This window comes from Ambystoma mexicanum, chromosome 2p (assembly GCF_040938575.1).
Source record: "Ambystoma mexicanum isolate Mex_15411 chromosome 2p, UKY_AmexF1_1, whole genome shotgun sequence".
Taxonomy (NCBI): domain Eukaryota; kingdom Metazoa; phylum Chordata; class Amphibia; order Caudata; family Ambystomatidae; genus Ambystoma; species Ambystoma mexicanum.
Window position 1 is genome coordinate 415,607,985 of NC_090923.1, and position 24,851 is coordinate 415,632,835.

A 24,851-nucleotide genomic window follows, 5' to 3' on the forward strand; every position below is an offset into this window, starting at 1 on the left:
GGCGTTGATGGCCCTTTACTTCCCTTTCCTTCCCCAATCCCTCCTGGGAATTATCTGGGACCAGGCCACCACAATGTTTGGAAACATCTGTGATATCCATTGCAGTTCCGCCATCAATAGCTACCGTACCCCTTTCCGTCCCATAGATGCCAAATCGTTTCCTCCCAGGTGCACCACTCTAAGGTCAGGGGGGTGGGGGGAGATCTCCTTTTGCCTGGGCATCGATGATGTCTCCTCTGAGCTGCTGAAGGCGCATTCCCCCGACACCAAACCAGTGGACCAAAAGAGCATCTCTTTGAGACCCAGATGTGGTTGTCCCTCTGAAATGTCCTGCAGCCCTTTGGATGAAAGAGTGGCCGACAATCCACACAACCTTCATCCTCACTAGGAAATGGAAACAGGAAAACCCCCATGAATATGGCCAGACATAGAGTTTATCAATTAGCACAACTATTGCATCAACACATGTGTCTTGCAACAATCCCAGACGCACACTTTCCCCAATCTCACATGCACTTCACATGTGGGAGTACAGTAGATCAATACGTAATTTCCACATCTTTTTCTGGGAAAGAGACACTGTCACCTTGTGCCAATGGCACAATTGTGCTGGCACAATTGTAATCAGTGATGGTTTCTGTTCCTGTGGCCCACAGATTGTACTGCACGGTGATAAGGTGGCTTGCACGTACTGCACCATGATACTTTGGGAGGGTGACTGTTCTGACAGAGGAAATTAACTCCACAGCAGTGTGCATTGTATGCTCTCTGAATATAGGCACCTTGACAGAATGTGCGCCAATCATCACAAATGGGTAACAGTTTGGACAGTTTCATTGCAAGAGCTTCGACCAAAGCTCCAGGACCACTGGTGAACTTACCTAGATCTTTGACTGGCCAGCGCTACAGCTTTCCCCTCCAGGAAGGAATGGGGACCCTGATGGCCTCCCTGCAACCACTGCTGAACTTGGGGGACAAAAGACCCACATGTGAGGCAGGCGTACAAGGCCAGCGACATCACCCCCGACTGTCCTGGCCCTTTGGCTTGCCTGCATTGCAGCTTTGCCCCCTGCGAAAAGATGGGGACCCTGGCGGGGCTCACTGGGACCACTGCTGGACTTGGACGACACAAATGGTGACCATTCCAATAAAAGGAAAGAGCTACACACCAAGTGCGCATTGCATGCTCAGAAGAATTGACCATCTGCATTACTAGCACAAACATATTTCAGAAAGTGGTGATAATTATGTTTACTACATTTTATTTCCTGCAAAGCAGCCAACTTCCTCTATTTAGGCCACACTCCTCATTGCCCACATGTACTCCCCACTACCCGTTCCCACCCATACCACTAACACTACAGCCACAGTCCCTCCCACCACAGTAACCATCCTCCCCCACATTAGAATGCGTAATAACAAAAGGACATTTTGTACTACTTACATAAGTCAGCGGAAGCTTTCGATTAGCCACAACTACAAAGGAAACAAAAAAGAATTACAATCTGTACTCATCCCGATACATGCAAACTTTCAGGCTGCTATCTGCAAACCTTTTGATTCCTTCAACCAGATACATGGCACATCCCTGTCATCTACCAGCACGCAAGGGTGAACTGCATACTGATAGGAAATGGGAATAAGACCAATGGGCGTTTGGAAACCCCCACCACTACGTAAATTGGGCAGATGGCATATTGGCAAACTGCCCTCCCAGGGGTACAGCACTGTTCAGCTGGTCTGGGGGGCAATTCGTAGCCTGCCCCGCCAAGTTTCTCAGGCCACCACAATACCTCCCCCAAGCACCCACTCACGTTCTCAGCACCAATTGCCACCCACCCCACTAATAATCTGCCCCCGCGTCATATACAATGTTGAAAAAACGCAAATCCCATACTTGCATAACAAAGGAGAAGCTTGAACTGTACAAGACCTTTAAACAGAAGAAAAAAATACATCTGTGTCAGCCCAGCAAAAACCAACCCACACTGCCATGCTCCCATCATTAACTTCCATTAATGAGCACCAGGGGGTACTCACAACATTCATTTGTTCGAAATGCCCAATGCCCACTTACTATGGCGCTCACTTCTCCTGTCCGAATACTGTGCACAGGAAGGTAAGCACCACACCAATGTGCTGTACCACACTGCAAGGCACAGATCCAGCGATCCACACCCAGCACTACACTTGTTTTCCTTGCAAAGCTGCCAGCTCCCTTCTATTCATCATAATCCCTGGTGTCTAGTGCGCCCCCCAAACCCCCAAAAAACCAACAGAAAAAAACAAGAGTTTTCTTCTTTTTGTTTGCCCCTTTGCCATGAGGCAGATGGGCACATCAGTGTGCCCATCTGCACCCAGGGTGCCCAAAACCTACTGCCCCATCCATTGGGTGGCCTGTCCCACGTTTTCTGGTGGCCCTCTCCCCCCACCCAAAATGGAGGGGGAGGGGCATCTCATGTAGCCCTCCCTGGGGCCACATAGGGGCAGAAATCTGCCCCCAGGTAGGACTGCATGAGATGCTTCCCCTCCATTTCGGTTGGGGTGGAGAGGGACACCCCACCCTTTTCATTACATAAGACTGGTGGTTTAGGGTGCAAGCCTGCAGGCCCCATCCTTTGCGGGGCCTGCCCACACTTTCCAGGTGCCCCCCCTAAATAGATGGGAGGGCACCTCATGCATGTGTGGGCCCCGTGGGGCAGATTGACAACCCTGCCCCCATGGAAGGCTACTTGAGGTGCCCCCCATCCACTTGGGGTGGGGAGGAGAGGGCCACCCCCCTTTCAATACAAAATTCACCTGCCGGTCTAGTGGGGGTTGGGGTGCACCCCAAAAACGACCCCTTTTTATTTATTTTGGGTTTGGGCCTTCCTGGGGCAGATGGGTGTCAATCTGCTCCAGGGGAGCCCAAACCTGCAGCCTCGATCTGCGACCAGCAATGCCTCAAAAAAGGTGCTGTTGGAAAGACTCTCCCCTTTCCAACGACACCTCCCTCGATCTCAACGGCTCCATAAAGCCGTTGATCGAGGGAGAGGGATAAGGGCACTCACCTTTTCTGTTCACTGCGGCAGCGGAAAAAGGCTGCCGCGGTGAAATTACCTTCAGTTTCACGTCAGCGTGCATTAAGCAAGCAGACGTGAAACTGAAAGAAATTGAATCCCCGGGCCGTGAGGAGGAACCTCCCCCTCACATAGCCGGGGGTTGGGTTTAAGTTTTGTGGGATCCCTGCTTTGCAGAGATCGCACAAAACAGAATGCCAAAAAGGACGAGCTATCTCGTCCTTGGCACTATCAACGTAATGTCCAGGACGAGATACCTCTTCCTTGGCATTTAAAAGGTTAAAAACAAGCTGGCAAAACCGATAGCCTAAACCACATCCGAAAAGGTAATATTGTACTGGAACGCCTGAGCCATTCCTCTATTTTACTCTGGAATGTTGGGTATTTTGAACAATTGCACAAACAGCAATGTTGTAAACAGTATGTACCACTTCATTTGTTATAAAAGGTGCCTGCATTGTGCATCTACGAGGAATGTTGTTGCTTCGCACACATGAATGTTCAGGGTTGCCCTTATCCATTACTCTGCTGTGGGAATGCACAGCAAAAGATTCCAAGAACCTTCTCCAACTTCCTTTACTGAGGTGTTTATGACCAGTCACAGATTACAAATTTCACTTTTGATGTTGCCATATTTTAATGGCGTTCCAGCCCAAGGAGGAACATCGGCTGCAGCAGGTAAACAAACTTGCCTTATTTCCATTTTGCCCACTGTTTACACTAGAGCTGTAACCATGAGAGGAAGTTTGAGTTCTTTTTATTCAACATTTGCATAGGATGTGCCTGTATCACTTGCATATATTTCATATGTAAATATTACCATTTGACAAGACCGGAGACCAAAGTTATGTTGCATTAATGTTACAGACATTACGGACCAGTGTTGGTGCTTCTCATAGTGATGGCAGGCAATTTGTGAGAAAAACCAGATATTAGCATTGAAACCAAAATTCCTCATTCCAACCTTCTCTCACTTGTGTCCAATTGGCAGACAGCTTATGTTCTTATCACTTCCTCTAAAAGATTGTTTGCAGACTTAGCCGAAAGTAGAAAATTAGCTGTAACAATTAGCTCTAGTGCACTTGACTGTGGGACACACTGCCTTCTCCAAATCTTGAGCAGCAGAGATCTGAAAACACCCAACTAACAAAACATAGAAGATGACAGGCTTGAATTAATAGAGAGGAGGCAATAACTTTCTAATCCCTGCAGCCTTAAAGACATCCTTCTAATTTTACAGAGCCAAAATATCAGGTGAATGTGTGTAGTTTGGACAGCATGGACAGTTTATTGAAGGGGCTGAATCTGATCAAGGTGTAGAGTCTGGCAGCGACAGAGTAATGTTGGAGGGGGTGCATGCACTTATTTGGGCCTAGGTCAGCAGAAAGCCTAAATACGCCATTGTCCTTAGCTTAGTGACAGAGGGGCAGCCATTAGGCTTGTTTAAACAAAATTATTACTCATTTTTAAGCCTCATCTGGGAGTTGATGTGTTCTTAGGGCTATCTGTGACACTTTGTCCAGTATAGCAGGGTTATCTGAATTTGACAACATTTTTATAGACAAACACCACACAATTTCTGATCCTTACAATTGGGGGTTTTGCTTTTTTAGCTATGGTCTCATTATGAGCATGGTATTAACTATGCAAAGGTCTGGCTTTCCAACATCTCCTAATTATGAGCTGGGATCGCATGCATTTTTTATCACAAGGTTTATAGAAAGTACTGCAGGGGGCACATTAGCAATTTTACCCCGTGCAGTACTTACTATGTACCCTATACAGCAAATATCCCATACATTTCTAAATCATAATTGCTTAAGATTTAAAAAATAGCTATTTAAAATCCCACCTGGGTTTATTGCTACCACCATAATCCTAATATGACCTAAAAGTCATCTTTGGAAATACCGGTCAATCTACTTGGTTGAAAAGGTTTGTCTTGAAATGATGTCACATGCATGTGTTCTTCTTCTTCAGAGACCCAGAAGTTCAAATATTGGACTACCAGACTCAACAACAGAAAGTGCTACCCCAGTTAGCAACATCGTATGCGATCCACTTTGTTTCAGCGTACCTGGGATATTTTTACAGCGAAGTGTATAATAAAATCAAAGTTGGCAACTTTGATTCGCTGCCTGAGGTAATTTCTCACTTAAGTCAATATTTCGTCCAGATTTTAATATGCCAGCCCTGGCACTGTTTGACCACTATTGTCGTAGCATGTAATCCCTATCATTATTGTGTTGTCTTTAGTGTGACATTTAACGAGTACTAGAGGGTTGTCACTCGGGGACAGCAGTATGCATAGCTACATTGTCACTTGTCAACAGATTAAGTCAATGGCATTACAGGCTTGCTTCATGAATAACTATCATTTTAGTCACGGGCAGGCAATTCTAAAATCATTGAGAAACATTAAGGCCGCTTCCTTGAATCGCTATAATGTTGGCCCTTGTTTAGGTGAAAGTAAAACTGGACATGGGGGCCTCATGCCCACATCAGGAAGGACCACTGAAACTGAAGAGCAGGAGCAGGATCTGTCGCAGACTGGCATTGGCTTGAAGACAATGCCTGACCGGCTAAAAGTGAACTTTTCAATGCACTTCCTCCAAACAGCTAGGTAAGCGTCACTGGCCGCATTGCTGAAACTGCAAACTTCCAGTCCTGAAAGAGGTACAAAAGTAATGCATATGCCTGGGTGATAGACCAGAGAGGTCAGGCTTTCTCATCCTGAAAACTAGGTGTCCCAGTAGGTGAAAGGCGATGAGATGCAGTAAGGGGTGGCTGGCTTGTTAAAAGAATTGTTGGGTAGAGGATGGAGGATAACCCTGACCAGACCGGGCTACCTAATTGGCTCTACTACTGAATTAGTTCTGAAAGTGAAGTGCTGCGAGATGATTTGGAAAGGAAAAAGACATCCCTTGGGAAACAAAGTTTCACCTATTGTAGCTTCTCTGGGACTTTGGCTCTCTGGAGCTCATCTGCCCCAACAGCTATAGTGGGGAGGATGTTCAGCAAGAGACACAGGTTCCAGCAAGGGACCTGGCAATAGTTCTCTCAAAACTCGATATTTTGTCCACATTTTCTTATTTAGTGAGAGATATCATCACATGAGATCATGTGTCCTGCAAATACTCTGTGTCCCCCTCCACCCCAGGTTTCCCTATGAGCCCATGCCTTTCACAAGCTATTTCCATATTTCCTTCTTCATCCCATGTCACACTGTTAGCCTCTTATGATTCAGCATTAATATCCACGTCACACAATGTCTCTCACACTACTTCTCCTGGCCTCTGCCTGAATCCAGCGTGATCCCACCGGAACAATACTTTCCAGGGAAACGTTCAAGGCACTTAAACAAGACATTGCCCAAGAAATAGGCACAAATCACACATCCGTATCCCCTTTAGCACTTTGACCCGCATTTTCACTCAGATGAGTTAGAGGGCCCAGAGGTTAACGCTCTTCCTCTGAAACACGCACCACTTTGAGGTGCCACGCTAATTCCAGCCCTGTATTTACTGCAATAGAGTGTTCTGATATCGTGGCTAGACCAACAGCTTTTTTTGTTGTCATCTCAGCACTTACATCTCACAACTTCCGCAAAAGATTTCAACTCTATTGTAGACATACTCCTACATCCCGTCCCCTTTCCTCCATACTTTATGGGCGTCCCTCGCTAAGGACGGGCAAGAGAACCTTTTTCACCAGAAAAATCATCTTTCCCTTTAATTTTAGATGCGGGCGGGGGCGTGGCCCTGACTCCGCCCACCAGCGCCACTACTTAGTCCTCTTTTCCCGTCGACGGGAACGGACCGCTTTCACCAGAGCTCCTGGGTTAGGCCTCCACCCTTGTAATTCTACGCGCTCTTCCCCGGAGAAGTATTCTCGTCTTTTTTTCTTTTCCATTATTAGGTACTGCTCTGTCCTCTGGCACCACCATCTCCTCCCCGGTTCATGTGGACGACGGCAGGCTTCAGCAGGTGTCCAGCCTGTGAGGGTCCCTTCCCAATGTCCGACCCCCACTCCCTCTGCCTGCGGTGACTTGGCCCAGACCACGGCTGAGACGGCTGTACTGCGTGCAATGGGTTGACTCTGCGCGTGCTCAAGAATCGACTAGCTAGGTGGCGGGAGCTCTTCGGAAGATCGCCTCCAGAAGATCTCAAAGCATTTGTGAAGCAGAAGACCAGGTCCAAGGTAGGCGTTCTGTTCTCTTCCGCACCCCGCAAGGGCGTCTCCTTCCCAAGGTAGCGCTTATGCGGGAGGGACCTCTCGGGTCCTAGGACCAGCAAGAACACTGAGGTTACTCCAGCTACCGGCCACCAGGCTGAGGGGTCGAAAGATCCTACCGATGATACCGCTGAGGGGCCGCAAGGCTCTATTACCAGTTCCCAACCCGAGGGGCTATGCCCTAACACCAGACTCATGTCTGAGGGGGGCGCCTGTACGCAGCACTACTGGCACCACAGCCGAGGGCACTCCGCCTACCAGGCCTTGACCTGAGGTACAGGGAAGGCCACAACCACCACCGCTCGGCGTACTGAAATGGCAGCTGGGCCAAACGAAATGGCAGCTCACCCAACGCCTTTCACCTTTGGGGACCAGGCAGGGGAACGAGCTCCCAGATGGGATTGGTCAACCCCTGTCACTTGGTCCACATTGTATCCATCCACTTTGCAGGGCAGATACACTTTGCCCTATGCAGCAAGACAGGGCACGCCCAGGACTCAGCAGCCTCGGGGCCTGACCCCTATGCATATACCATCAGGCACCCCTCCAGCCTGTGAAGACAGGTTCTGCAAGAGGTTTCTCACACTGAGATCACCACAGATGGGTACCATCCTCAAGGACGTGATCAGGGACATGCTCCCGCCTGAATAGCCGCAAGCACTCACGGCCACACCGCCCCTGGGTCCAGCTCAGCCCCTGGCTCCCATGCCTGTACCAGTCACGACAGCCTCGGCTCCCATGTCAGTACCAGTCACGGCAGACCCGCCCTACCACCTCAGCAGCCTCTGGCACTGAAAATCAGCATGCCACAGCTGCCTGCACCCGGCACTCCTCAGGCTCCCCTGGACTTGCATGACACAACAGTGGACACAGACGAGGAGGAAGACCTGGACACCCATCGTCAGCCAAAGCTTTTCACAAGTGGCTGGCGGAAAAGGCTAAGTACCTAGCGATCCCGCAGCCACATGTTGAACAACCGGAGACGGGGGTACTGGCTGAGGTTCTTGCGCTGCGTCCTACGTCTAGAACTGGAATTCCACTTCAAAAAGACGTTGTAGCGCTTGCCAAAAAAAGGTTGGCTCAAGCCACACTCTACCCAACCTACCAATAGGCGTTTCGATGCGAAGTACAGGCAAACTGAAGGGGACCCCCTCCTATTGTCGGCACATCCCCAACCACATTCCTCAGTGATAGCAGCAGCATCACTTTAATCCAAGCCACAATCCTCCTCGGCTACTTTGACCTCTGCACTCCTGGGCAAGGAGGAAAAGCTCTTGGAATTGTTCAGGAAGAAAATATATTCTAACACTGCTCTTCACCTGCGCCAGGCCAACGCCGACGCCAGGTTGGCGGCTGTCAACCAGAGGCTCTGGCTGGAAATTGCTGACTTCCTCCCTGAGCTCCCCACCCACAGCCAGGCTCGCTTTAAGGCTGGGCTGGCGGAGACCAAAATTGTGGCATAAGACATAGTGGAGTCCACGGTGGCCCACATTTAAACTTCAGGGCGATCCATATGTATTGCCACGGACATGAGAAGGATGGCTTGGCTCAGGGCGACAAAATTCAATCCAGACGTGCAGGAATGTATACTAAACCTGCCTTTCGAGGGCAGTAACCTGTTCCATTCAACAACGGGCCAAGAACTCGATAAGAAAAATAATAGCCCACAGACGCTAAGTCCGCACCTAAGACCTACAGCCAGAGGCACCAGCGCTCTTAGAAGGGTCGGTCCTTCGGAGGCTTCAGAGGCTTCCAGGAGAGATGGTCCAGACAACCGGACAGATCCCCTAGCCAGCACAGCCGCAAACAGCACAAAGCACCTAACAGGGATTTTTTCCAGTCAGTCCCAGCCTCAGAGGGGAAGCAGTTGTGACAGGTCCATCCTTCATGTACACCGCTGGCGGGCAAAGTTCACAGACACTTGGATCCTCTGTAGTATCCACTTGCTTCCGGCTCCCCATTCCTCCTTCTCCTCCTTCCTCCCCTCTGCTCCCGCAGATTGGTACAGCAACTCTGTTGGCGGAAATGCGCTCGCTCGTAGGGAGTCAGGCAATGGAGGAAGTCCCAGCCTCGTAGCGGGGCATGGGCTTCTATTCACAAATTTTCGCCATACACAAAAAGAACCAGGCTGTGTGGGAGACTGGATGTGCTCCCTGGATCTAAAGGATGCCTACCTACACGTCCCAAACTGCGGATCCCATCGGTCCTTCCTGAGGTTCAGGATCATGGGTTTTCATGGTTCTACCCTTTGGACTCAATTTGGCCCCCATGGTCTTTACAAGGCTAATGAACGCAGTGGCAGCCCTAATCATGGCACAGGGCCATCTCATTTACCCATATCTAGACGACTGGCTAGTCAGTGTGAGATCTCCAGACTCAGTCCAGCATACGACCTCCGCCCTCATGGATACACTTTACAACCTGGGATCAAAAAGTCACAGTTGTTGCCCACGCAGAGTCTGACCTTCCTGGGCCTTATCTGGGACACAAACTCAGAGGATCTTCCCCCTCAGCGGACAAGATCACAGCTGTCAAGAGGGATACTGGCCACTTTCTCAGAAGATCAGTGACCTTTGCGTGGCGGTACCAACACCTGCTCGGAGTCATGACAGCATGTCTCCTTGCAGTGCCACATACAAGGCTCAAGATCAGGAGGCTGCAGCTACACTTTTCAGTCTACTGGAACCAGGAGAAGAGATCTCATGCAGAGCACGTCAGCATACCACAGCATCTCCATCAGGCTCTAGTCTGGTGGGTTACAGACAGCAACCTGCGGATAGGCAGACCCTTCTGGCAACCAACACCTCAGGTCACCATTACCACTGACTCATCCCTGGAGGTATGGGGGCTACCCTGGACAGCCACAGTGTCCATGGAGTATGGTCCCGTCAGGAGCAACTGGCGCACATCAACTGGCTGGAGTTGATGGCTATCTGTCTTGCTCTCAAGGCCTTCCTGCCCATGATCCTTATTCATAAAGACAGCTCCACTTGCATCTATTACATCAACAAACAGGGTGGCACCTGGCCCCTCACCTCGGCAGACTGGCGATAGACATTTGCGAATGGGCTCTGGTGAACAACATGCACCTGTCGGCAGTCTACCTACCGGGCGAGTCCAACCTAGAGGCAGACGGGCTCAGCAGGCTGGGCGCGGACAACTACGAATGGCAGTTGAACAAGGAAGTTCTTCAGGGGATCTTCACCAGGTGGGGTCACACGCAGGTGGACCTCTTCACCAACAGGAGGTGCCCCCAGTTTCCCTCCTTGCTGTGGCAGGGCAGGGGTTTTCTAGGTGACGCAATGCAGATCCCGTGGAACAACATGAACTTGTGCGCTTTCCCCCAGTCCCCCCCCATACCCCTAGTGCACAGGGTCATCTGCAGGATCAGAGAGTCGCAAGACCTCCAGATCATCCTGATGGTTCCATGGTGGCCAGCAAGACCATGGTTCTCGGATCTTCTCAGCCTGTCGGACCAGGCCCGGTACACCTCCCGCTGGGCCCAGCACACCTACAAAGCACAAAGCACAAAGAGGGGGGCACAGTGATCCACCCCTCCTTGCAGAAGTTAGTCCTTGCAGCGTGGTTCCTGAACAGGTCACACTGAATGAGGCATCTACACCTGTCACAGGCTAACCTGGCCATTATACAGGTGGCTAGGAGTGACCCCACCAGGAGTCAGTACAAAAGCAAGTGGATCAGGTTCCATCACTGGGCAGAATCAAAGGAAATTGATCCATTGACTTGCACGTTGGACGACGTTCTAACTTTCTATGCACACCTAGCACACTAGGGGTACAGGTAGACGCATGCCGCACATATCTGGAGGCCTTTGGAGCTTACAAGAACTCGGAAGAGGGGGTATTTTCCTCCTTGAATCCGGTGGTTGAGGCACTTGGCGAGCCTGACTAAACTGTATCCACCTATCAATAAACCACACCAGATGTGGGACCTCAATGTGGTCCTGGGCGCCCTGGTGCATAAATCATTTGAATCTATGGCATCTGCTGACATCAGGCTGGTTATCATTAAGACGGAGCTACTAGTGGGGCTTACCTCGGCATGCCAAATCAGTGAAATGCAGGCGCTAGTGGCTTCAGAGCCATTTACTACATTTCACAAGGACAAGGTGGTGCTCTGAAAACACCCCGCATTTTTACCTAAGGTCGTCTCCTCTTTTCACCTAAATGAGTAGATAGTGTTACCGACCTTTGCAGACCCTAAGGATGATGCTCAGAGGGTATTACACTGTCTGGATGTCAGACTTGTGCTAATGTTCTGCCTGGATAGTCTCGGGAGGATAGCTCAGCTGCAACGTGCTCGCCTTAGAAGCAAGACGACACGGAGCAACACAGGTTCAATCCCCGGGTCCGCGCTTAGAAACCTCTGGGTATTAAGCTCGTTATAAATAATCAATCATATCATAGAACCAAGAGCTTCCGCAAATCAGATGCCCTCTTCATCACCTTTAGGGGGTCAAAACCAGCTGTCGGGCCTCCTAGGCTTGTATAGCAAGGTGGATGGTTATGGCCATCAAGGAGGCGTACAAGGGCCAGCATAAACCATTGCCAGCAAACATGCATGCCCACGACATCAGAGCTAACGCCACAACGGTAGCTTTCCAAAAACACGTTCCATGGCAGGGTATCAGCAAAGCGGCTACGTGGTTACTCCCTCAGCCTTCTGTAAGCACTACTGTTTGTATGCCAGCGCTAGTTCAGATGTGGTATTTGGCTAGGCAGTGTTAAGGAACTTATGTTTTTAAATCGGGACAACTATCCACCCTGGGGCTACATTCAGTTGTAATCGCCCATACAGTATGGAGGGAAAGGGACCGGACGTAGGAATAATTATATGTTACTCACTGTAGTGACTAACGTACTCCTAGGCATAGTCCCTTTCCCCCATACGTCCCTCCATCCTCCCCCCTAATAAAACTGGTGTCATTAGGCAATGTTAATAGTGTCGATGCGTCAAAGGGGACTGAGGAGGGGCGCTGGTGGGCGTACTCAGGGGAGCGCATGCTCCCAGGGCCGCGCCCCTGCGGGCATCTAAATTTAAAGGTGAAGATGAATTTCCTGGTGAAAAAGGTCCTGTTTCCCGTCCCTAACGAGGGACGCCCATACAGTATGGAGGAAAGGGGACTATAGACTAGGAGTACGTTAGTCACTACGGTGAGTAATTCATAATTTCTACTAAAAAGAAAGCAGCTTGATTCCTTGCTCAGTCTGAGTTAAGGAACAGTAGACTCTAGTTCGGAAGCACTTCCAAGCCTTAGGATAAGAAGAGGCACTTACCTTCCTCTCCTGAGCAAAGGTGGTCTGTGTGACTACAAATCGGCCTGTTTCTCAGAGGGAAATCAGTTCAGTTTGTTTTATTGTATGTATATACATTTATATTTAGGGTTCTCTGAAGATAAACAGGCACCCTTTCAAAAATATATTTTGGGGGGCCCTTTGCTTACAACTTTGAAAAACCACCTGCACAACAAAAACAGCAAAGTGTAGTCTCTGGCCGTCCGGCTCCGTATCGGCCAGAAATGTCAAAAAGAAAATGCTGAAGGCACAAAAAAGTGCATTCGGCCTGGACAAAAAATGAATCCCATTATATCGAATGGGGGTTGCAGGGGTGTCCCACGCTCCCCATGTTTGTTATAATGGGATTTGGGGGGTGCGGGGCTGCAGGGGCATCCCCTGCTTCCCAAGGAATGAGTGCAGAGAGGAACAATAAAAGTGAAAGAAAAAGAAAGAAAAGCACCCTGCGATGGCAGTCACTACCCATTTATGGGGTTGAACACATACATCGCCAGGGGAAGGCGCGAGAGGCGGATCGACCAGGAGAGAAGGTAAGTGGCAGCAACTCGATACTTTTGTTATGCAAAGTTTTCCGAACTGGGGTCAAGGGAAGGATTCTTAAGCATTGGAAAGATCCAAGCCAAAGGATATTATGAGCCATATTGAGTAGGCTTTATGAATTCGAGCACTTTAGCTGCTGTGTAATTGATTCAGAATTTAACTGCTTTTTTGAGTGTTGTTAAGTGTATGGTTTTGTAGTTTTGTTTACCGTGTCATTGAATGTGTAGATATGTGTCACAGGGATGTTAAGTACCAAAATATTTACTGGTGCTTTATTTGTGTTTTTGACACTGCATTGAAATAAAATATTTTTGTATTTTTATACAAATAAGGGTAAATTGAATTTATTTCCTTTATAGTTGTTTCTGATGTGATCTCCTTTAAGTGAGTGAATTATAGTATCCAGTCATTTTTTGCATTCAAGAAGATCCAAGCCTGCATGATGGATGATGGAACAGGGTTTTCCTGAAAGGAGATGTTCACGAATTTAGTAAACAGCGCTAGCAGCTGAAGGGCACAGGATTTAACAATAGGTGCAGGGCAGATGTCTCCATTGCAGTTTGTAGGTTTGAGTTTGTGCAGAACCATTGAAATTTCTGTCTCTGTCACTGCCCTAAACTTAAACATGTGTGATGGAACCTGTCATCTTAGAATTTCCCTACTTGCCCTGGATCTGTCCAGGGTACTATGTTTGGCTGCAATGTCCTTCTTGATTTTACTGATCTTTCTCGTCATGGCATCATGAATGGTGATACACCAGTTTGAGTCTTTAATGATCGCGGACGTGATGGGGCAGGGGTCTTCAAGCTCTTTTAATATTTTAAAGAGTTCTCTGGATTTAGATGCTGCGCTATCGATTCTTTTCTCATAGGAGGATTTTTTAGCATCACAGATGGCAGTTTTATGGATCTTCACAACAGTGGCGTATTTTGCTTAGTCATCCATTGACACGTTTTTTCCACGGTTGGAATGCCCTATTTTTGTCAATTTTCATTTTCTGAATTTCTGCCGAGTACCAGATTTTAGAATTTTGTTTCTTTACTAGTTGAGTTTTCTCTGGGGCCAGACAGTTAGCCGAAAATAAGGCACCATGGATATGGGGGATAACTTGCACAAATGTCTGCTATCCAGGAATGGTGTGCCGCCAATGACCTCTGCCTTAACGCCAGTAAGACTGAGATTCTACTCATCGGCGCACCCACTCCCTCCTTCCCTGCAGCTCTCTGGCCGGCCTCCCTTGGCCCCCTTCCTGCCCCTACATGCAAGGCTAAAAACCTCGGGGTCATCTTCGACTCCACACTCTCCTTCTCTCCTCATATATCTGATGTCTCTAAGAAATCACACTACCAGCTGCACCTCCTCAGAGGTATTCTTCCCTTCCTCTCCTTCCCCCAGAAGCTCACTGTCTCCCGAGCCCTGGTTCTCTCAAGGCTGGACTACTGTAACAGCCTCTATCTTAATCTCCCTGCCTCCACTCTCCGCCCTCTGCAACTTATCCAGAACAGAACTGCGAGACTTGTCCTTGGCCTCAAGCCCAGGGACCGTATCTCTCCAGGACTGAAATCTCTTCACTGGCTCCCAGTGGCTGCGAGGATTAAGTTCAAAACCCTCTGCATTGTCCACAAGGCCTTCTGGGGCTTGGGGCCTAAATACCTTCAACTCTCTCTTCCTAAATATCTCCCTTCACGAGCCCTTCGCTCATCCATCTCTAACTCCCTCATGGTCAGCCGCTTCTCGAAGCAACGTGCTGGGGGTAGATCTCTCTCCGCAGCAGGGGCCTCCCTCTGGAACAGCCTGCCTGCCTCCCTGAAACTTGAGGAGAACCATCTCCGGTTCCGGAAGCACCTCAAAACCTTCCTCTTCGCTTCTGCCTTCTCTCTCCCTCTCCCCTGCTAAACCTGCTTAACTCCCCACTGAATTCTGCACTTAACCTGCATCTGGGCCACTCTCAGCGACCTCGGTCCAGGGCCCAGCCACTCTCCACTTGCACTGACCCCCTGGCTCCCCCTGCACTGTGGGACTGTCACTGTATCCCTACAGCCCCCTGCCCAGCACTTGCTCTGCACTTACCTCGCACTTGCCACCAGCTGGCCCTTTTTATTTATTATTTATCATTTATTATTTCATTATGCCACTTACCTTGTACTGCACTTCTCCCCCCACCTCCTCCCCCTGCACTTTCTCCTTTTTCCCCTTACCTCTGCACTTGCGCGATCTGAATGACACCTGGCCTAGTAGGATCGCTTGTCCGTCTTCCCCTTGTTTCCCTCCCTCCCTGCCTCGTCGCGCCTTGAAACACTTGTGTATAGGCGCGTTACAAATACCATATCATATCATATCATATCATATATTCATTCCAGCATTTCTTCCTTTTAGTTTTAATAGACTGTAAAAAACACAGGAGATTTAAATGGATGAAGTTATGGTCTGACCAAGGACAAAGGGAGATCTCAATAATATTTATAGTGACAGTGGCTACCCAGTCCCGTGGCCTGCCCTTAAAATGGGTAGCTGTTTCAATATGCTGGCTAAAGCCAAGATCTGCCAGAGTGGCCTTGACAGTGGCTGCCATGGAGTCAGAGGTATTGGTAAATCCAAGATTAAAGTCACCCAAGATGATGACTTTGGAAAATGGCTTCAGTCGTGGTAGAATCGGGTCACTCGGGTGGAGCAAGAAGTCTGGCATATTGTCTGGGGTGCGATATACCAGAATAATGTTGATCGTGGTATTATGGTCCACAGACAATTTTGTCATTAATAACTCGCACTTAAGTACATTGGCACCCTCTGTTTCATAGATTTGCAGAGAGACTTCATAGGTCAATGCCACTACACCCCCCTTACCAGAAGTATGATCAGCTGTGAGGATCTTTCACCCTATGGGCAAGGATCGGGTGAGTGCTGGTCCAGCCGCTGTATACAGCCATGTATCCGAGACCGCTGTGAAGGCATCATGAAGCAATACACAGACAACAGATTTAATGTTCAAACTAAATATATTTGATTAACTTAAATGTCAGGATGGTGTAAGGCCTAACTTGCCCTCTGCTAAGGTGGGATTTCCCTAGAAACTAAGGATAGTCTGAGTCAGTAAGTTCAACGTATAAGTCTGTCTGTGTCCAAAACCTATACTTGCCCTCACAACTAAAGCTAAACACTGTGTAGGGATGTCGGCAACAAAAAAATAGTGTTCCAAATAAAGTTCTGTGCTTCTTCCAGCTCTTGGCTTACTTTCCAGCCCCCCCACCCCAAGTTCAAAGCAGTTCCAAAAAGCCTTGGTGTTCCCTTCCCCAAGAAGACAGCACAGTTCCAAAAAGGCCCCAAGGGCTCCCTTCCTCAAGGCAACAACACAGTTTACAATGTCTCGGGTTTCCCTTCGCAAAGAAGTCAGCTCTTCCAGCTTTCCAACTCAAATTCAGTTTGTCACTTAATTCTCAAAACCAGTTCCAGGTCACTTTACAATCCTTCAGGTTCAGTTTAGACCGATTGCCATCTTTCACATTCACTTTAGCAATCTTATCTTTACGTTCCTTGGTTTTTTCAGACAGGGTATCTCCGGTCTAGGCACAGTTGTCAGACCTGTGAGAAACCAGAAGGTGTCTCACCCCCGCTAGTCCTTGCAGAGCTCTCTCTCAGGTGGCCAGGGCGCAGCCATCGCCTTTGGACCCGCACCCTGAGGGTGGACCAGTGAGGGAGGATCACCTGTGCCTGGGTTTCTCCAGGAGCGGGACAACATATGGTGACACGCAGTATCCCTCTCCTCCCTGTTATACCTTTATGCCATCCTACCAAATGGGATATTTAGAAACTCAACCCCAACCTCACCCCCTTTTCCTGCACGAACACTTGTACACTGACAGCCCACTCTGGGAGAAAACAGACTCACACACAAGCCTTGTACCTGACATGTCCCAATACTATGGTCAGGCGAGGTCAAGCAATTATCGAAAATCTCTCCCGACTTCCAATACACTTCCACACATGGATAAAAGGTGGAGCACGAGAGCACACTGTGAGCGAGGAAAACACACAAAGGTACAGCAGTTTCGAATTGGCAGCTGAGTGAGGCGAGAAAGATGGCCAGTCACAAGAGGTTCATGAGAGGGGGCAACACCTTTGACCTTTATGGCAGGAAGCCATTACTTTCAAGAAACCTTCAAGGCAGAAAACTACAGACAAGGAAACAAGGCTGAAGAATCCTGCATTGTGTGTCGGATATAGCAAGGGTCCTCACGCGTAACTGACCAAGGCAGGGAGGAGCAGCAGAGGCAACGGTATCGTGCTTGGCTCCAAGAACAAAGAGACAGAGAACAACACAGCCGGTGTTGAAGTCAAGGTTGCAAGCATCAACATTGTAAAATGAGCGCTGGAATGAACTTTGTTAAACATGTCTGATGAAAGACGCGAGTGAAGCTAAATTGCTGGTGAATATATGAACATTAGAAGGAAAGATACAATACCGTTGACAGAGTGGTCCGGCACTGTGAATGTGCTCAGTTGAAGGTCTCTGTACGGTATCCTGATAAAAGAAACAAAAGTAGAAGATTGAAGTGTAAATTGTGTGAAGTGAATCAGAGTGCCCTGCAATGGTTTAAGCAAAACCCATTGCACATTCAAAAGGGATCTGAGCCCGGACGAGGGGGATCCATGGTGCGATCCTGAACGAGGAAGACCAAATAGGAAAGCCAACTGCTCAACTATCCTGACATATCATTTCTTGAACACTTTTCTTTTGCGTACATTGTTATTCCACACCATTTTGTATTTAGAAGTAAGGATTGGCAATAGGTTTATTAGTATAGGCCCTTTTATTTTGGCAGACTCCACTAGGACTGCGTTATTATAATTTGATGGCCGTAGCTTGCTCCCATCTTTAGATTTAGGTTTAGATAGGTGTTCTACCAACTCATTGAAGTTATATAAACACCCTTGAACTATGATCACTTGTCTGTCTTCACTGTTTGATACCATGCCTTCCTCACAGACCCCACTGTCCACCCATTACAGGTCACTCAACCGATAACCCTAGGCTTCTTTTAACCTGCTTTATATTCATGTTTCTTTAGCAGGTTTCTTTTACTCGTGATGTTCAAAAGCCCCTCACTTTGGGTTCACCGTTAATTGTACACATTTCAGTTCATCCGGCATCACCATATGCCCAGTGTAACTCCAGCAGCGCCCCGGTACAAGTGTTCCCTTCAATTCCTCAGCGGCTCCTCCGGGCAACTTCTCTCGTCTTTCTCCTGACTTTTGTCAGCTTTGCGCACACGTCTCTGGAGCTTTTCGAGGAGTGCTCGCCTTATGCAAATCTCACTGTGGGTTGCTGGTAGCTCCGCTCTTCACACGACGCCATCAGTGGCATGCAGCACCTGGGGTTCTTCCATGCCCCGCAGCTCTGGCTGTGGGCACCTGGCAGAGGAGACTTTGGCAGCTTCGACCCTCTCACGGCCCTCTTGAGCCCTAGTGTCACGGTCTCTCCTCTGCAGTTGCCAGGTCCTGGCCTCCAGGCGGGACTCCCCTCTTCTGGGCAGAAATTCTACCCCCTCAGGCCCATCTCCCCCAACCCGGCTTCTCTCCTGCTGGTTTCCCCCTCCTTGCTGCCTCTAAAATAGCAGAACCCACACCCACACCCTCCCCACCAACACCTCCTTCCGAAAGGGCCTGGACAAGAGAAGAGGCGTGGTGATGTAGATGGAGATTAAGAGGAAAATGAGGACGAAGTAGAGCAAATCCGCAGTGTCTGCAGCCAGCATGACTGATGGGTGTGCACACTGTTTGTTGACCTGAGCAGCACTGTAAGAAGCGGTTGGCAAGTGTGAATGTATAAACCAAGCTTACACTAGCCATACATCTCCACACCCCACTAGGAATTATAATTGTTTCTTTCGTTCCTTGGTTTTCCTTGGAATGTACACAGGTGGACTCCCATAAATAAAACAGGGTGAAAACTAAATAACCTTATAATATTTTTCTACCTATAAGGATTGAATTCATGTCCTGTGATATTTAGAATTGTTTTGTTTAAATGTAAAGTCTTTTTTTCAGTGGTTTGTCCTTTTGAATTGTTTAATTTTTTTGTATATTTTCTTTACCTGTTTCCAATTATTGTTTTTTTACGGTGCATGATTTATTCTGATGCCGTTAACATGATTATAATATGTTATGTATTCAAAATTGAACCTGCTTCCAGATAATATTTTGTTAAATGACATTGAGGCTCATGCACAAAAGATTGTTTTATGTTTTTCATTAAAGTAACGAGAAATATTAATTTTTGTATGATCAAGATTCTGCATTGTGTCAAATGTATATCTTCAAAGCAATGATCTTCTGATAACATTAATGACATAATTGTATGCAAAGAAGAGGTTTAACACACATAACTTAGGAGCAATAGATTTAGTCTGTGGTAATCCTTGCTTAAAACAGTTTAACACACAAACTGAGGTTAGAGAAAATAAGGTGAGCATCGGTAATGGATATACCGCATCACCATTACTTTATTCCTTGTGGGGACACAATTTTGTGATTTTTGTTGCATTCTTTCCCCAGTCTCCCACAGAGTAGGGGTTTCACCCTTCAGTATATATATTCTCCCTCCTTGCTGGCAGCTCCACCTTTTATGCACCTGTGACCTGTTAACAGGTTGCAGGTGTGAGCCCTTCAATTCAATTGCCTGACCACAATTATTTAGGCTCTCTGGACATGCCTGATGACCCTTGCAATAGTTTCCAGGACTCTTCCCTGTCACAGTACCAGAGTGGTGTAACTGAATGTTAGTGTGTACAACTCCTAGTCGCCTCTTCTTCGTCCCAGTACTAGAATGGTATGACTGAGGTGATTTCAGCACAAATCTCAGTTTTTACTATTTTGGCCTGATGTTTCTCTGAAACAATATTAGGGGGTTGATATGTGTTTACCTTCCCTGAATCGGGAAACACCCTCCTATTTAACCTCTTCCAGGTGTCAATATAATGATGGCATTTTCCAGGGTCATCTTAAAAGGAAGAAAAGGAAAAAGGATGACAATATCCCATAAAGACTGCTGGGACGGAAGGTTCATCATGAAATGGAAGTGAGGGATACCGCGTTTCACCTAAGCACATCCTCCTTCCATTCCCCAAGTCCCCTCTACCCAAGTGGTCCTCCCTCGCATATCCACCACCAAGGTCGAGATCCAAAAGCGATGGCCCTTCCCTCGCCACCTCAGCAGAGGATATCGGGGAGAAGGAAGTGTGGGCGCTCTCAGGTTCCTCACACTGCATAGATGTCAGTTTTATGATCGAGGATATAATCTGCCGCTTGACTAGTGACGTGTTGAGCAACATACATTTGAGGATTTTAACCGGCACTTCTGCGCCACAGTGTTAGGGGAGATACGAGGGAAGGGGAGGGAAGGAGACCATGTGAATCCTCTAGAGTCATCACTAATTCCACAGCAATGATCTCCTTGCATGTGGCCTGGGGATGGCAGCCACTGCCTGATCCTGCCCTTGGGGTAGTAGTATGAGGGAGGATCACATGGAAGGAAATGGCTGTCTGGGGCAGGTGATGACTCCATCAGATGAGAAGCGGTATTCTCCACTTCCTACTGAAGATCTTAAAATACCCAAATTCTTGATGGCTTGTTGTCATCCAACAAATCCTCCTTATTGTAGAACACAGAAAACCCTTTCTCAAAATCCCTTTCGTATCTCCAACACACACAACTCTCACGTAACATCTCCTGTATGTAATGTTTTTCTAAGTAAGACTCCTAAACAACATTATTTTAGAAATCCCATGAACTTCAACTCCCATAAAGCCTCAAGTACTGAGACGAGGAAGAGGAGGAAGGAGTTGATGCAGATTTAAAGAAACCCAAAACTGTGCAGACTAGTTGTTTGGTTGAATCACAAATGCACAGGACATTTAAAAATGGCATCCGCGGTCCAAATGAAAGCAGAACGGGAGAGGAAGAGAACAGGCACGTCCATGTGGCAGCCCTCAAACGCGAGAATCGAATACCAGTGTGGCAAAGGAAGGAGGCGCAGCTGACCCTTTTGGAGGACATTAGGAGCACCAGGACCAGCAGAGAACCTCCCGGAGATGGAGCCCTGCCGGAAAGCAGCCTTTTTCAGTTTAGGCCATCATGAGAAGCCGGCGGTTTAGCACAGAGCTGAAAGGAACACTGGAAGAAGGTCCGCTGTGCGCGGGAGGCTGTCCCATAGAGGACGTTTTATTGCAGAAACTCACCATGGATTGGGAATGCTGCAAAGTACGAGTTAGTCTGCCCAGAGCCATTGGGGACCCCTGGGCGTACCGACAAGCGTGTAGACAAGTAAATAAATTGAGAACTTTTGAATACCGACCCGATAAAGTGCAAAGACAGAACTTGAACAAGTCCCTATATCTGAGATGTCAATGTGGGGAAACAAGTATGATCATAAACAAGCAAATAGAAACACAGCAAATAATACAACTGTTGTTAACTTGAAGGACAGTGACATTGATAAGCCGTCCAGGTGAAAGAAGTACACAAAGCAGTTGACATTTGAGGGGGGTAGATACCTGGCAGAAAAGTACACCAGGACATCTACAGGACCCCAGAGAAGGATTTCTGGTAGGAGTATACCAGGCAATCCACCAGAAGTATAGAAAATCATAAGACATTGTGGCAAGATACCTGGCAGGGGAGTATACCAGGGAATCAATTACTGGCAGGGGTGTATACCAAGAAATCTGAAGAGATCAAAAGAAGATTTCTGATGAAGAAACATATCAGATAATCTGCCAAAGTACAAGAAAAGTTAAATAATCCCTTGTCAGAATTCTTATAACTTCAGTACAAAGAAACTAGAACGGAGCTGCATGTTATAAGGCCCTTTAGTGAATCCATCACAGAGAAATCAAGGAAGAGTTGAATATGTTATGGAGTACATTGTTTGCATAAGAACCTTCTGAAGCTAATCTAACAAACCTAGGAGATTATTTGAAAGAGACACTTTTCCCATCCTACCTAAAACTTTAAGAAACATTGTTTGAAAAACACACTTTTTCCCATCCTACCTAAAACTTTAAGAAACGATTGTTTGAAAAACACATTTTTTCCCATCCTACCTAAAGTTCAAGAAATTGTTTGAAAGAGACACTTTTGCCATTCTGCCTAAAGAGTCAGAGGAAGGGCATCACCCTCTGGAGCCAAAGTTTTTTCTTGTTGGAAAAATACTTTTCTGTTGGATTTTCTTATTTACTTTTGATTGGACATCCTGTCCTCACTCTCCTCTAACCCCCTCCCTACTCCCCCACCTTTTCTCAGGCCTCCCTTGGCCCCCCTCTGTCCTCCTCCTTCTCGACCAAAGCACCAGATGAGGTCTCTAAAGCTGTCTGCTCTATGAAAGTCTCCACAAAACAAGTACTCCCCTGCTCCTCAAGAACCATCAAGGACATTTTCTCTCTCGCTCCTGTCCTGGCTGATTTCTGCAACCACTCCTTGGCAACTTGCTCCTTCCATCTATCCCTCAAGCACTCGCTTGTGCAGTCCCTTTAGAACTCTCCTAAAAAAGCAGTCTGCTGACCCCTCCTGTGTAACTACCGCCCTATCTCCATTACCCCCTTCCTGGGCTAGGAGGCGCTGGTTGGGGAAACTGCAGAGCTGGTGGAGAGAGAAAGCTGCTTCTCTCAGTGAGGACCAGGTGACCATGGGGTCACAAAGAGGTCTGTGAAGGTGTCCAGCTCAGAGAGGGAGACAAGGAAAGCTGTCAGCGATCGAAAGTACGCTGGAAGTGTGCCAGAAGCCAGCACAGGGCCTGACATGAAGTAGATGGGCCCAGCAGGAACCACAGAACACAGACCAGCCGAGGAACGAAGGCGGCGAGTATAGACGCTGAATGACCATCACCAACTTACTGCGATGGGAACGAAACACGCCAGCGAGAACCAGTGGGTCCTCAGAAGGGACACTGGGGCATATTGGCAGGTGTGCCAAGGTAGAATAATTGTAAAGAAAGCAAATAAGGAAATTGAAAGAGAAGGAAGCTGTGCACATTTCACTGAAAGGGAAACCAAACGAAAAGTAAGACACTTTCACGAATGTCAATGTGTACAAGACACATTTAAGAAAAGCCCTGGCAGGATAGTGTGCCAGGCAGATACAGAGTTAGATAAGGCAGACCTAAGATATTAAGTTGGAAATTGGGTGCAGAACCCACATGAAGTAAAGTCCTGGCAAGAGAAATATACCAGGCAGTTACAAGTGTGTAAGAAAGTCCTGGTAGGGAAATATACCGGTCAAGGACAGATTGAAGAGTGCATAAGAAATACATTGCCACAAAGGGGTCCTGAGAAGGATGTATCATGACTAGCCAAAGGCTGTATTAAACCAGAGATACGAGGCGTGAAAACCTGGCAGGGGAGTACACCAGGTATCCTAGGAAGATAAAGACACAAGTTATTTTGTGTATCAGTTGTGTTGTGAAGGAAGATAAACTCAAGGAACTGATATCTTTGAATATACAACACAGGGAAGAGCAATCCAGGGAAAGGGAAGCACCCTCTGGAACAAGGAACTCTATCCTTCCTTTTGTGTTGGAGTTATTCATTTTTCCTTTTGAACATTAAAGCAAAAGACATTACCCTTTTCACCTTAGAGTTTATTTTATTAGAGTGGGAGGGCCAGAATAGCACTTTTATTTTGGACATTCCGACATCAACAGAACCTCAGTTTTGGTTTTATGTAGGGAAGCAACTGTAGTGCAGGGACAGAGGCATTTCCTCCTCCCCTATTATTTTAATAGGTCTTGACCAAAACCATGAATCCCTTGTGTCTGAGTCTCATTCCTGGCTCCTCACAATGCACTCACAAACTTGACAGTTTTTTATACTTATTCTGTTCGGCCTCTTTTAAAAATGTTCACTTGTTTGTTCTCTCATATACTTCATTCACATCTATTCGGTTTTGGCAGGGTTGCCAATTGTTCCCCAGTGTCCCCTCGTCCCTGGGGTGGAATCACTAGCTTTTGCTGACATATATTAGTTCTCCCACGGCAAGCACGTGGCAGTCTTTCCTTTTGGCTCCCTCTTGCTGCCTCTGTTTCTCTGCCTCTTGCAGCTCCCACTCATTGCGCAAGGCCTCAAGTGGCATGCCACATAATTCTTGCTGCTTTTCGGTGACCTTGCATGGCACGTGTGTTCAGTGTCAAGTCGTCAGCTCGGAATGCACTGAGTCTGGGTCATTCGGGCAAAATCTGGACAAGTCAATCTGGGTCGATCGGTTAGTTGTCATTTGTAGGCAGTCTTCCCAGCATCAGATGTAACTCGAAACCAAAAATAAAAAGCGCAGTATCAGTTGTTGGCATATATCAAGGTGTATTCCAAACAAAGCAAAGTTATTCATTTCTCATTGCAGTACTGCATAAACTAGGTGAAAACTGTGTCTGTCCCTCAGACAGCAATGCTAAAAGGTCTGTCATAATTCAAGCTGATGTCGACTCTGTGAAGCATAATGCATGGCCATCAAGAAACATGGAATCATAATGGCTTAGCATGAACCACAATGCTCCTCACATGGCCTATTCTAGGTGAATGCAGAATTAATGCATGAGCAAATGCAATGGCTTATTCTCATTGAAATGTATTACTCTGTCCTCCTTCGGCTTCAAAGGCTCTGTCCTCTCGTGGCTCTCCTCTTACCTCTCCAATCGATCCTTCACTGTCCCCTGGGGTG

General features: G+C 47.6%; 1 protein-coding gene across 1 annotated transcript in view; it reads left to right on the forward strand.

Moving 5' to 3' along the window:
- Positions 1 to 24,851, forward strand: part of ACOX2 (acyl-CoA oxidase 2) — a 1,177,957-nt gene that overhangs the window by 591,475 nt on the left and 561,631 nt on the right. The window contains exon 8 of the mRNA XM_069643758.1: positions 5,040 to 5,202. Coding sequence (XP_069499859.1) covers positions 5,040 to 5,202 — 163 coding nt within the window. The remainder of the gene's footprint in view (positions 1 to 5,039; positions 5,203 to 24,851) is intronic.